This window comes from Leptodactylus fuscus, chromosome 5, assembly GCF_031893055.1.
Source record: "Leptodactylus fuscus isolate aLepFus1 chromosome 5, aLepFus1.hap2, whole genome shotgun sequence".
Taxonomy (NCBI): domain Eukaryota; kingdom Metazoa; phylum Chordata; class Amphibia; order Anura; family Leptodactylidae; genus Leptodactylus; species Leptodactylus fuscus.
Window position 1 is genome coordinate 100,678,877 of NC_134269.1, and position 12,971 is coordinate 100,691,847.

Genomic DNA, 12,971 nt, shown 5'->3' on the forward strand with positions numbered 1-12,971 from the left:
CAGCTAAATTATAGAGCTAGAATATTACAGATGATTAGCATTACATGCCCAAAAGTTTCCAGTAGCTGCTTTAATGGAGAATGTCATATTAAGGCTAAGGCCCCACGGGTCTTATCCGCAGTACGAAAGCGCTGCGGGAAGAACCGCTGCGTGAACGCATTACAGTTCTTTCCGCAGCGCTTTTAAGAGAAAGTTCACAGTTTTCCTCTGCGGACTTTCTCTTAACATAATATCTATGGGAAAGCCACCGGTGTTTCCGTAGATATAATTGACATGCTGCGATTTGCAAAGCCGCAACGTCTTTGCAAATCGCAGTGTGTCCGCACTGCGTTTTTTTCCGCAAAGTGGGCATGGGATGCGCTTGCACTGTAAAACGCCGCAATTTTTCCGCAACGGGCAAATCGCGGCGTTTACATCCCGTGCGGCCCCGGCCTAAGGGGTTTTACACTAATATGATCTTGGTGGGGTTCCAACATCTGGAACCTTGCTGATCAGCTCTTTGAAAAGTATCCCAAATCCGCTACCTCCTTACAGCATACCAGTCATATCGTCATACATTATACAGCAGCTTTGCTTGATATTGCAGCTCAGCCCCTTTCATTTCAGTAGACATGCAGTATGGCCATGTAACTTCAATGGGATGTCACTGGCCTGAGAGGAGAGGAAGTGGTGCTCACCAAAGTGTGGTATCCTCTAGTAACAGATAATCTCATATTGATGACCTATCCTATTTATTTATTATGCTTACTTATATAGCGCCATCATATTCCGCAGAGCTTTACAGACATTGACAGTCACTGTCCCATATAGGGCTCACAATCTACATTCCCTATCAATATGTCTTTGGAGTGTGGGAGGAAACCGGAGTACCCAGAGAAAACCCACGCAAACACGTGGAGAACATACAAACTCCTTGCAGATGTTGTCCTTGGCAGGATTCGAACCCAGAACTTCAGTGCTGCAAGGCTGCAGTGCTAACTACTGAGACACCATGTTACCCGTATCCTATGAATGAATGAAAGATTTTCAAAGGCACCAGACCTTTCCTTTTGGCAACATTGCTAAGTCTGCCCCTTCTAACACCTGCTGCTGCAAATGTAACATAGAGAAGACTGAATTGAGCTTCACTAATACATAGTATATATATACTGTAATATGTAGATGTAAATAACAAACCTTGTTTACTTACCCTATGTAAAATACAGTTCGAGACGTCCCGCTACTCCTTTCCATTCTAAGTGTAGGATTTCTACTGTGAATAGAAAAGTGTTTAAAAGTTTCATCTGTGACTTTACAGTAATCTGTAGTAGTCTTCTGTATGGTTGATACAAGAAGGGCGCACTCTACTGGAAAAGCAATCTATGTAATTAAATGGGAGTTTTAGTGGCAGGATTACACTATTTCTAGTAACCAGGTTATTCCAGTTATCACCTGACATTGGTATCGCCATGAGACCTGAGAGTCTGGGATTGAGGCCAAACCCCTTCCCATCATGAACTATACGATGCTGACTCATTGGTAACAGCTGTGTCAGGCAGCAGACAGGCCATACCAAGCAATAATATGGGGAATCTCATAGTAAACTTCTCCAGCTGATACTTGCACAGAAACTGGAAACTCTAAAGACCAGCTGGGATCTAGTTGCTGCCAGAGACCTTTGTTCATTTACCATAACCGCAGTGATCTAAAACAGGTTGGCTATGGTGATATCATACTGTATTAACCATTACCTGGAGCTTTGCTGACCAGTCAGAATCATTGTTTTGCTCTGTCTTCACCATTTGCTGGTATTACATATACATTAGCTTATATATTTATGGGAAACGTTTTAATATTCTTTCTTCATATGTTTGCAGTAGACACATTGAAGTGTCACATTGCACAGGATCGTGCTAGAAGATATCGTGAAGAATTTAATTGTATTAGTTGTATTATTGTATAGAAACAGTCTGATTCTTAATAATAATGTTAATGGGTCAGTTGTTAATGGAGGTGTTTGAGATGGACAACACTGTGTAAAATGTCCTACCATAGCAACTTGAGTGGAGAACACCAATTGTCTGTGAATGATTCCAAATGTCTATTGAAAACAACTCTCATTCATTGCTCTCCCTGTGTGGGATATTAGATATATTTGCAGCTAATTTTGTCTTCCATTGTTGTCTCAAATTTCTCTCATAGGCTGAGGCGCCGTAAACGCACCTTTTTTGTTGTAGATTTTGCCACGGAAGTGGCTTTAGCAGAAGGCAGAAGTATAAGAACTTTGATATATCTCTCATTCCTTTTGTGGCCGTTTTTTATTTTGGTTCATAAAACGACATCAAAATCTTCAACAAAAAAAGGCTGAGGCCTCACGGGACGGAAACGTCGCAATTTGCCTGTGGTGGAAAAGCTGTGGGAAAAACGCAGCATTTTACAGTACAGTCAAAGTGGATGGGATTCTAGCGAATCCCATGCCTACTTTGCGGTAAAAACCACCATGCGGACCCGCCGTGATTTACAGAATCAGCGAAGTTTTGGAAATCGCAGCATGTCAATTATACCTACACAAACACCGACAGTTTCTCCATAGGTATAATTGTAACAGAAAGTCCACGGAGGAAAACTCAGCGAAATTTCAGTTTACAGTGCTGTGGGAAAAACCGCAATGCGTTCCTGCCGCAGTTTTCCTTGCAGCGCGTTATTGCTGTGGGGCCTTAGCCTTGAACTGCTTTTCATAAGTATATTTTGCATATTTTTGTAGGTTTTTGAGCACTTTTTATATGAACTATCAGCAGAAATAGCAGTATTGGTACAATAGTTTACATTCTGCATGTAACATACAAATTCTATAGTTTGCACTTTGTATGTAGGGTTAAGGATACTTGTACAATAGACTGTTATGTATATGAATAAAGGATTATACAATAACTTTCTGCTATTGCACAATTTTGTCCTTTGGTTGGAATGCCATATTTTACGATATCTCTGTTTAGTTGAAGGATTAGAATTGAATAAAAAAGTAATAAGTATTCCTTCCAAGAGTAATGATGCATGTACATTCTATGTGTGTGGATGAAATCTATCATTGTGTTATCATCACAGTTATTTTCTCCTTAGCTGCATGATGACTTTAGAGAGAAATGTATCCAGACATTACAGTAACACATTATATTCCTCTGATGTCTTGGATAATTTACATGCATCATTCTTAGGGTCATTCAGCTGTCCTACAGCAAGTATATTAACCAGGAATCCCTTAAACAAGTCATTGCTGTTCATGCAATTTGTTCACACACATACTGGTGTACCTTTTATAAATAAATTCTGATTATTTTTTTTTAATATTTATTACAGTTATTGATTTGCTGGAAGCTCTGAACATTACTCGCTCTGTCAAGGGAGTTACCAAATCCAAAGGGCGGGACCCTGGTTCTCCAGCCTGGAAATTCCGTCCACGTGTTCCCCATCTAACATTACCTTGGGACTACTCTGTTTATCTTCTGTCCAGCACACAGGGCTCCATTGGCTTACATTTTGTAGCTAAACAGGCTAAGAAAAACCAAGGAACATTGTTGACCTTTGTGTCTCCAGCAGCCATGAAAAAGGATGGTCACCCTCTTCTACGCCTTATCTCTGACACTCAGGCAGACCAATTACGTTTGGAATACCGTACACCACACACCATGGAACCAGCTTCCGTCTTGCTTCCAGGGGGATCACCATTTTCTGGCTCCAAATGGACAAGACTTGCACTGAATATAGATATCCACAAAGTTACCCTTTTTCTAGACTGTGAAGAACCAGTAGTGTTCGGTAAGAAAGGAGAAGAATTACTTAGTCTTATTCTCCCTCTGGATCTTCAGATCAGCTTTGCAAGCACCCCAGGAAATAAGGAGAGCAAATTTCTGGTAAGTATAACAGTTTATTCAGTTTATTTACACCCATGATTGTTTCATGCTGAAATGTTTATGTCATTATCATCAAGACAAAGGAAACGTGAAAATCCATGTAGTGTCCCGCAGCAAAAAAGTGCTGTGTGAAAAAACATGACGGGAACACATTGCGGCTTTTCCAGCAGTGCTTTTCATAGAAAATTTGTAGAGGTTTCCGCCGGCAGATCTCTGCTTCAATTAGCTTCAGTTCCCACGTATACACGTGTCAGAGTGTGAGCGCTCAAAACAGATCCCATTCACTTCAATGTGTTCCGGCTCACTCGCGCTACACATTGAAATCAATGGGTTAAAAATCCTTCCATTGATTTCAATGTGTAGCGCCCGTAAGCCAGCACACATTGAAGTGAATGGGATCTGTTTTGAGCGCTCACACTCTAAAACAAGTATACGTGTCTGAATGTGCGGTGCGTTACTCCGTGGGAATGGAGCCTTATACCTATAGGGAAACCGCTGGCATTTCTGTAGGAATAATAGACATGTTGTGATTTTCAAAAACCCTGACGGTTGCTATGTTTGTGCCACGTGGGGTCCCCCATCTTAAGATATATTTGGGGGGCAATTATGGAGATATCTTTACCATACAAAGGGACTTGTGGCCAGTAAACAGTAAAACACTAAGTCTTTTTTGTGTGCCATTGTTTAGGAGAAAAGAAGTGGTGTTTACAGCTATTTTTTATTTCTGAATGCAGGGCTATTGGTTACTAACAGTGATATTACTATTATTCTAATGGATAGTTCCATAATGTTATTTGCTCTGAAATATAAAAATAGTAAACTGAGGCAGTTTGTTCTGGGTTAGCAACTGAACCGATCACAGAGTGATGAAAATACAGTTTGGAAAATGGGACAACAGCAGATGGCCAAAAGGTGACAAATGACTTACATAAGTTCAAGAATACAAATAATGTGAGTCTGATCATATCTACCCTCTGAACCTCCTTATTGGTAGGTTAAGGCATCTGGTTCTCTTTGGTTCTGTCATCCTGGTTGTTAAAAATACTGCCGAATCATCAAACAGGGGAGAAAAGGTGCCCTCACCCATTGATTAACCTGGCAGAGCAGAACATCATAGACCCTGAAAAAATTAGCACACGGAATCACTATTAGCATCAAAAGAACATAAATAAAAGAATAAATGACAAGTTATACTGAATCGGTTCCCACAAAGCTATATATCAATCTGCTCATCTCCTCCTGCTCTATAACATGTTGCCTGCAGATTACACTTCATTTTTATGATGACAGGTTTTCTTTAGGAATGAACGAAATTTCCGGCACTCAGATAGTATGCTTCCAAAGTGTAACTTTATTCCGACAAAATATACAAACGTTTCGGTCCAAATTTAAGACCTTTAAAGGAGTTTTTTACACTCCTCTATCTGGACTCCCCATTCCATTTACTCTGGCTTCCTATTCTACCTCCTACTGACACACTGAAGAAGGTCTTTAATTTGGACCGAAACGTTTGTATATTTTGTCAGAATAAAGTTACACTTTGGAAGCATACTATCTGAGTGCTGGAACTTTCGTTCATTGTTTATGATGGCCGTGAGAAGCCTTGTCCAGGCACCAGCTTAAACTACCGAGTGACGGCTCATTATTTATAAGGTTTCCTTTAAGAAAGAGGAAGCAAATAAATGTGTATATGTGGATAATTATACAATTTGTTTGCAGGGTTATTGGCAGACAGCTGAGATCTCTCCAACTGGCTTCTCTAGAAGACCTTGGCATTGTGAGAATCGGTCAGGTGAGTGATCAAGTTGTTTTACATTGTTTATTACATGTTTCTCAATAGATAATAGCTCTTAGTTTTGCACATTATTTGTAATAACAACCATAATAACCATCCATTATGATCTTAGCATGCTGTACTGTAATGGAAGGAGTATTTTTCACAATATCAACCTTAAAAATCTCAGACACATACAGCTTTGTTTACAGCATACTGGCACATGGATAATCTAGGTCACAATCTGAATACATTCAAGTAAAGTTATATTCTGTTACAAGAAAGCACAACAGAGAAATTGCAATGTGTTTGGTGTGTAGCTGGAAAAGGGTTGTGAAAATGTCATTGATATCTATGGTGTTTAAAGTTAACTGAGGATACATTTACTTCTTTTGACACTGGTCCTGGCAAGTCTGTACCTGCTTGGAAAAGGGAAATTATATTGTGAACCACATTAGGGTTGGAAACTAAGAAAAATGTATCCTCTATAGCAGGAGTCTCAAATTCGGCCAGGCAAATGGGCCACATCTAGGAAAAAATTGAAGCTGAAGGGTCAATTTTCTTACATATTCTATACAATACAAATTTATTGTTAAATAACCCCAGCAGTGGCTCGCACAGTTTAAATCCCTAAGCAGTGGACTTGCTTAATGTCCACCCAGCAGCAGCACTATACAGTTTAATGTCCATCTAAGGGCCCATGCACAAGATGTAACGTGGTGCTGATTCTGATACGTAAACTCGTGTCAGAGTCAGCGCTTGAAAACAGAATCCCATTGACTTCAATGGGTTCCGTCTTACGCGCACTACAGATTGAAATCAATGGGAGGCTTTTTAACTCATTAATTTCAATGTGTTACGCATGTTAAATGGAAACCAATGAAGTCAATGGGATTCTGTTTTGAAGCGCTGACTCTGACACGAGTTTACGTGTCAGAATCAGCGTCGCGTTACATCGTGTGCACGGGCCCTAACAATGGTCCCGCAAAGTCCCCTCAACAGTAGCCCCCTACAGTTTATTGTAACCCCAGCAGTGGCTCCATAGAGTTTAATATCCACTGACTCCACATAGTTTAATTTCCCCAGCAGTGGCTCCATACAATTTTGTGTCTCCAGCAGTGGCTCCATACAATTTAGTGTCCCCCAGCAGTGGCCCCTCATAGTTTAATGCCTGCCCAGCTTGGGCCACGTATAGCATAGTGACCACACATAGTTTAATGTCCACTTAGCTGTGGCCCCATATAGAATAATGCCCACCCCAGCAGTGGTCCCACATAATTTCATGTCCTCATCAGTGGTCCCACACAATTTAATGCCCCCCTGCAGTGTCCCCTCACAATTTAATGTCCCCTTAGATTGGCCACACACATTTTAATGTCACCCAGAAGTGGCCCCAATACATACTTCACTGCTCCCGGTAGCACTCTCTCTTTACCTGTTCCAGGCACACAGGGAGTTGAAGGTGACAGGGAGTGGAGAGGTAAGGTACAGAACTGGATTGGGGGTTCTTTTCTCCTTGGTTTTGCCAATCCAGCTGAATCGGCAAAACTGGGGAGAAAGCTGTGGGCCACAGATTGCAGCCTTGGGTGTGACATGTAGGCCATATGTTTGAGTCCTCTGCTGTACAATATTTTGGACCATGGTGGCACTATAGATACTATTTGACAAGAATGGAGATATGCTGTGCATGTATGACTAAAGTGTCAATCCAAAGATTATTTCTGTGGTTAGTAAACCAATAACTTGCACCCAATAATTTACATGAGGAAGCATAGTGACTTGCCCTGCAAGGATCCTGGGTTCAAATCCAAGGGGCAATATCTGCATGAAGTTGTATTGTATGTTGTCCCCATACACTAACAATATAATAATGGGTTAATCTGGAATTTACATTGTGGACACCAGTGGGGCAGCGATGACAGTCTTTTATAGTGCTCTGAAAAATGTTGGTGCTATATAAATGTGTAAAAATAAAATAAATGATGCACATAAAAAAAATCTGAATTATATTTGTGAATGAGGATTAACATTTTCTTCGGATTATCTGATCAAGATTATATCTCTGCATACTTTCAGCTATTACTGTGGATGTCCTATGGTATTTTTGCTACAGCCTTGCCTTCATACATAGCTGAGGCCTTTCTAGTTATGCCTCATTACTCTAATTAAAAAGCTTTAGAAAACCCTTCATCTTTACCAAGTAGACCAGCTCTGCGGCCCTGCCTACTTCCCACATCAATCAGAATTCCTATTATACCCCCATCCCCCGGTCCCTTCATTGCCCAAGCTCTATTCATTACTTCAGGATGTTTCTGTCACAGCTACATAGAAGAAAGTCAATTGGGCCACAATACATCCGTGCAATGAAATACACAATATTGGCCATCAAAGTTCATACTATACCGGAGGGTAGCTGTTATATATACTATATACCCTCACATCCTGTACTGTGACCTCAGTCTTAAGTTTCCTTTTGCTGTTGCTTATATATAAATATGAAACTTGGGGATAAAATCAAACAAAAAAATTCCTTCACTTGTCTGTTTTCCTAAAGAGTGTAGGAATGCCAGATGTGAACGTGTTGTTTATGAGGCCTGCGAGAGGACTGTGTGCTGTCACTTTTATTCTAGTTAGGATTTTACAAGATAGTAAATCATACAGATATACAAGCATTATGTTTATACTTGTAGTGCTGCGTGTATATGAGCTATGCCCACGCCACAGCCAGGGGTCCAGTATATATTCTGACTTCCAAAGTATACAGTTTGGGAACTGTTCCCTCTTTGCTTGTGGCCCTGAGTATTGTCCTGCTGGAGACATCAGCCCTATTGGTGACTTGTATGAGGTCACAGGGTGTGAGGAGCCTGGTTATTCTTCATAATGACATGGAACCCCCTCTAGGGCTGAAAACCTATTATAGACAAACACAAATGTTTCCACATACAGGCACAGATACTTACATTTCTATAAACAGGACACAGTTGTGTGTATGGAAACATTCTCCTCTATGCATGGTAGTAGCACAATGTTAAATAATGTAGAGTAAAGTATGGAACAAATAGATATGTCTAAAGGTGGCTATACAAACTGTGATAAAGCCTATGATTTCAATAGCAATCCTGCAACGCACTGGTGGGGACTGGAGGAAGGGAGTAGTAGTTGTCTATGGCAGCCAGAAGCACTCAGCTGACTCCCCCAGTGGAGCGAAAAAGGCTTTTTGTAAGTCTTTATACGCCTGTGAAGGTGGTCTCTCCTTAAGGAGTGATATTATCCCCAGAACCTGGTCTAGAAGTCTCTCATCTCTACCAAATCAGTTTTCCCTACGCTATGTTGAGCAGATCCAACCAGATCGTAATAGCTCTGTCCACAGCTGGGATACTGATTTTGCTAAATCCTGCATCACAGCATTAAAGGGGCTCTATCAGTAAAATCGTGCTGATAGAGCCCCACATATGCGTGAATAGCCTTTAAAAAGGCTATTCAGGCACCGTAAATGTTATATTAAACTACCCCTCCCCCCCCGTTTTAAAATAAAACCCTAAAACAGAATGTGATCAACTTACCCATTTACCCATCGTGCACGGTGGGCGGGCATTCAGGGTCCACCGTCTTCTTCATCCACGCCTCCTCTTCCTGTGATATCCTCGGGTCCCGTCTTCCTCCCGCGCTCGCGAACTGACATTGCTAAAAAAAAATGGCCTGGGCGCATGCGCAGTAGCCGTAGTAGAAGCAGCATGCACCTCAGTCTCCTCTCTTTACCCCAGCCAACCATAGGTTGGGCTCAGTGCCGCACCTCCCATGAGGCGACCTGAAGCGAGCGCTTCAGGCGGCACTATGCCAGGGCCTCAGGGAGGGCGGCATTTTTGCTAACCCAAGCCAGTCCAGGACAAGCTGTCCTGGACTGGCTTAGCACCGAGCGGTGGTTTGGGGAGGCCACTGAAGCAGCGCTGCTCCGGCAGCCTCCCCTCACGCTCAGGCAGAGAGCAGGCAGTCTCCGGGCCTACTCTCTGCCGGCGAACGGGGCTAAGCCCCGCCCCTTCACTCGGCCACGCCCCGATCCAACCGGCCACGCCCCAATCCACCCGACCACGCCCCCGATCCGCCCCGCCACGCCCCCCGATCCGCCCCTCCTCCCGGCGGGGGGGGGGGCGCGGCTTTCTGCAGTTAGCTCGGGCGGCGAAAGGGGAAGGTTCACCCCTGGTTGGGCTATACCAAGCTCCCCCAAAAGGAGAGGAATGCTCCCTGAAAAACATAAATGGAAGTTGCGAAACATATAAATTATATACAGGACAGTGGCACAAACACAATAAAACAAACAATGTATCATGGTCCACTGGGATGGTGCAGTAACAGTCATCTCTTTAGAGCTTTGCAACCTTATAGCTGTTATCCTCTTTGTATGTATATATAAATAACATATAAAATATTTTTTTTTGGTCTTCTAATATATCACTTCATATTGTTCTATGAGTCACAGGCAGTATTTCTAATGGCTTCACACTTTTCTGAGTATGTAGATGTAGGTGGTTTTACCATGACCTTCACATGTTTGTTTTTTACTTGCACACCTTATATAAAGTCCCACATAAGAATACAATGCAGGGCAGCACCCCAACTTTGAAGTTCAGTTTATTTGCACAGCAAGCATAGTTTCACCTTGGTACCTAAAGGATGCTATCTTTGTCTTGTCTTGTGCGTTATATATTATACCATATTGTGATCAAAGACCATGCTATTTCCTCAGATTCGCTCCCTCTTCCTTATTCCTTGCCTGAGGAGCGACACATGGATGATGAGGACGCACAGAGGCAGCCTCGAGCCCCAGATGTAACTGACACACGACATTATCAGCAGCAGCAGAGTGAAATTCCCTCAAATTTTCTTTCTCAGGAGGAAAGAATGCGAAGACTGGAGGAAATGGTTCAGGGTCTGACTAATATGCTTGACATGGTGAAAGCTCAGGTCAGTTCAGTCCAACTGAAATACGTTGTGTTTCAATAGACTTCTTTACTTTATTAGCTTTGACATTTGTATGGTTTATGTTTTATTCTATACATTTCATTTATACACCAGATTTACACAGCCTGGATATGGCTGGCTGGATCATTGTATCTGGGTACAATAATGCCTTTGGTAAATCTAAGTAGATTTGGATTGTAAACTCATCTTTAGACATAATATGCAATGAATACAACTTGGGATAGCTTCTCTGTTGGCTGGGAATTATTAACATGAAACAAATGAATACTTCAATTCACACTGGAACTAATTAGGTATTTTCCGTGGGAAAAAGGTCACCACAAAGCAGGGCGTTTCTGGCCTGTACATGCCAAGTGGTATTCATCTGCCTTTACTGCCCAGGTATTACAGTAAGAAATTCTGGGAGAGACTTTATTTGGAAATATTAATATCTTATAAAGGCGTATTAGAACCATACTGATTGCAATAGCTATAGCTATAGAGATCTGGTTGCACATTTTGTAGAGAATAATGGCCTTTAGGAAATATAATGTCAATGTGATTGGTTTTATATATTTTTCTAAGCATTTTTAATCCAACTTATTTTTTCACATTGTAATATAACTTACAATTTGTCCTTTAGGAATAATAGTGAACTGAATATTGTAGATAGCTTCTCTTGAACACAGGACAAAGGCTCTTGTACTTTCCCTGAATCACGTCATGTCAGGCTTTTTAAAAGCCCTGAGCAGATAAGGTGTTCCCTGCAGATAGTTTCAGAGATTAAGATAATTGTTTATTCTAATGCTTAACAGGACTGGTGCCAGACACATGAAATCCATTACCTCTCAATGTGATATGATTCGTTAAATCTGATTTCTATATATAGAAAATAAATTCTACAATTCAGATTACTTTACATTAGGTCATGGCTCTCTATAAAATGAAGATCCTTGCTACTTTGTAGGTGGGTATAAAACTTAAACTGATATTACCATTTTGCCCACAGAATGCTGATCTCCAGGACAGGGTAAAAGCTCTGGAGAGTTGTGAATGTCGCCGACCCACATGTTTATGGGAAGGAAAAGAGTATCAGGACAGTGAAACATGGAAGAAAGACTCATGTAACATCTGTGTCTGCATTGGAGGTTCAGTAAAGTGCTCACGAAAAGACTGGCCTCAGTGCCTGGGTAAGTAAATGTAGAGGCACTTAATCCTTTATCTAGAATAGATTCTGTTAATAACTGAGGCAGGGGCAGGGTCGGACTGGCCTGCCGGAGCACCGGGGGATCCCCCGGTGGGCCCCAGGCCCCGACTATATTTTTGATCGTTTTGTTTAAGAAATCGTATAGGCAGGGGCCCGATCTGCGTGATCAAGGGCCGATCGGGATGGTTAGGGGACCGATCGGGGCCCTGACATTGCAATTCGGGCCCCTGCCCAGGAGGACGTTTAGCCTGGTGTCCTGTCGGTCGCCTACCTACGCAGAGCTGCCGGATACATGGGGGCGGGAGAACGTCTGTAGTAGAACGTATGTATCCTGGAAACGAATTGGCCAATCCAGCCGCAGCTCTTTTTCTGATGCGTCAGAGCAGAGCGCGGCGGCTGGATTGAAGAAGCGGAGGCCAGACCTGCAGACAGTGACAAGGTAAGTGGGAATTTTACAATTAAAAAACCCCTGCTTTTATTGTCCCCTATTTTGCCCCCCAAATCTTTCAAATACTACAACTCCCAGCAGCTCCAGATGCCCTGGAGCTGCTGGGAGTTGTAGTCCACCCACTCCATAAGTAATGTCTCACTGTATTGTTATGCTGGAGCCCTAGAAAAGGTCACCAGCATAACAATAGAGTGGGACATTACCTATGGGGTGGGTGGACTACAACTCCCAGCAGCTCCAGGGCATCTGGAGCTGCTGGGAGTTGTAGTGCACCCACCCTATAGATAATGTTCCACTCTATTGTTATGCTTGTGCCCTTTTCTAGGGCTCCAGCATAACAATTTCCAAGTTGCAGAAACCACTCAGGACTTATGCCTGTCACTTTGAAAATGGCTGACACCTGGCGGACTTCATTATGTTAATGAGGTCTGCCACTGTCTGGGTGTAACCGCCATTTTGACAGCCCACCTCTCCGTCATTCTGGTCCCATGGTGGACCTGTATGACGGAGAGCTTGCCGCTGTTGTGAACCTAGCATTAGGCTATGGCTACACTATAACTTCTGTCATGCAACCAAAGATGTGTCGCCCTGTGATTCTTTCCCTTATGTTAGTGAATGGAGTCACATTGCAACCTGACGGACCCAATGCGACTTCATTTACTAATGTGAAAGAGTCCCAAAGTGACACTGGTT

At 42.4% G+C, this 12,971-nt stretch overlaps 1 protein-coding gene across 1 annotated transcript in view; it reads left to right on the plus strand.

Annotated features, from left to right (window-relative positions):
* KCP (kielin cysteine rich BMP regulator) overlaps nt 1-12,971 on the plus strand; it is an 82,285-nt gene that overhangs the window by 7,211 nt on the left and 62,103 nt on the right. The window contains exons 2-5 of the mRNA XM_075273882.1: nt 3,337-3,890; nt 5,610-5,682; nt 10,409-10,626; nt 11,633-11,813. Coding sequence (XP_075129983.1) covers nt 3,337-3,890; nt 5,610-5,682; nt 10,409-10,626; nt 11,633-11,813 — 1,026 coding nt within the window. The remainder of the gene's footprint in view (nt 1-3,336; nt 3,891-5,609; nt 5,683-10,408; nt 10,627-11,632; nt 11,814-12,971) is intronic.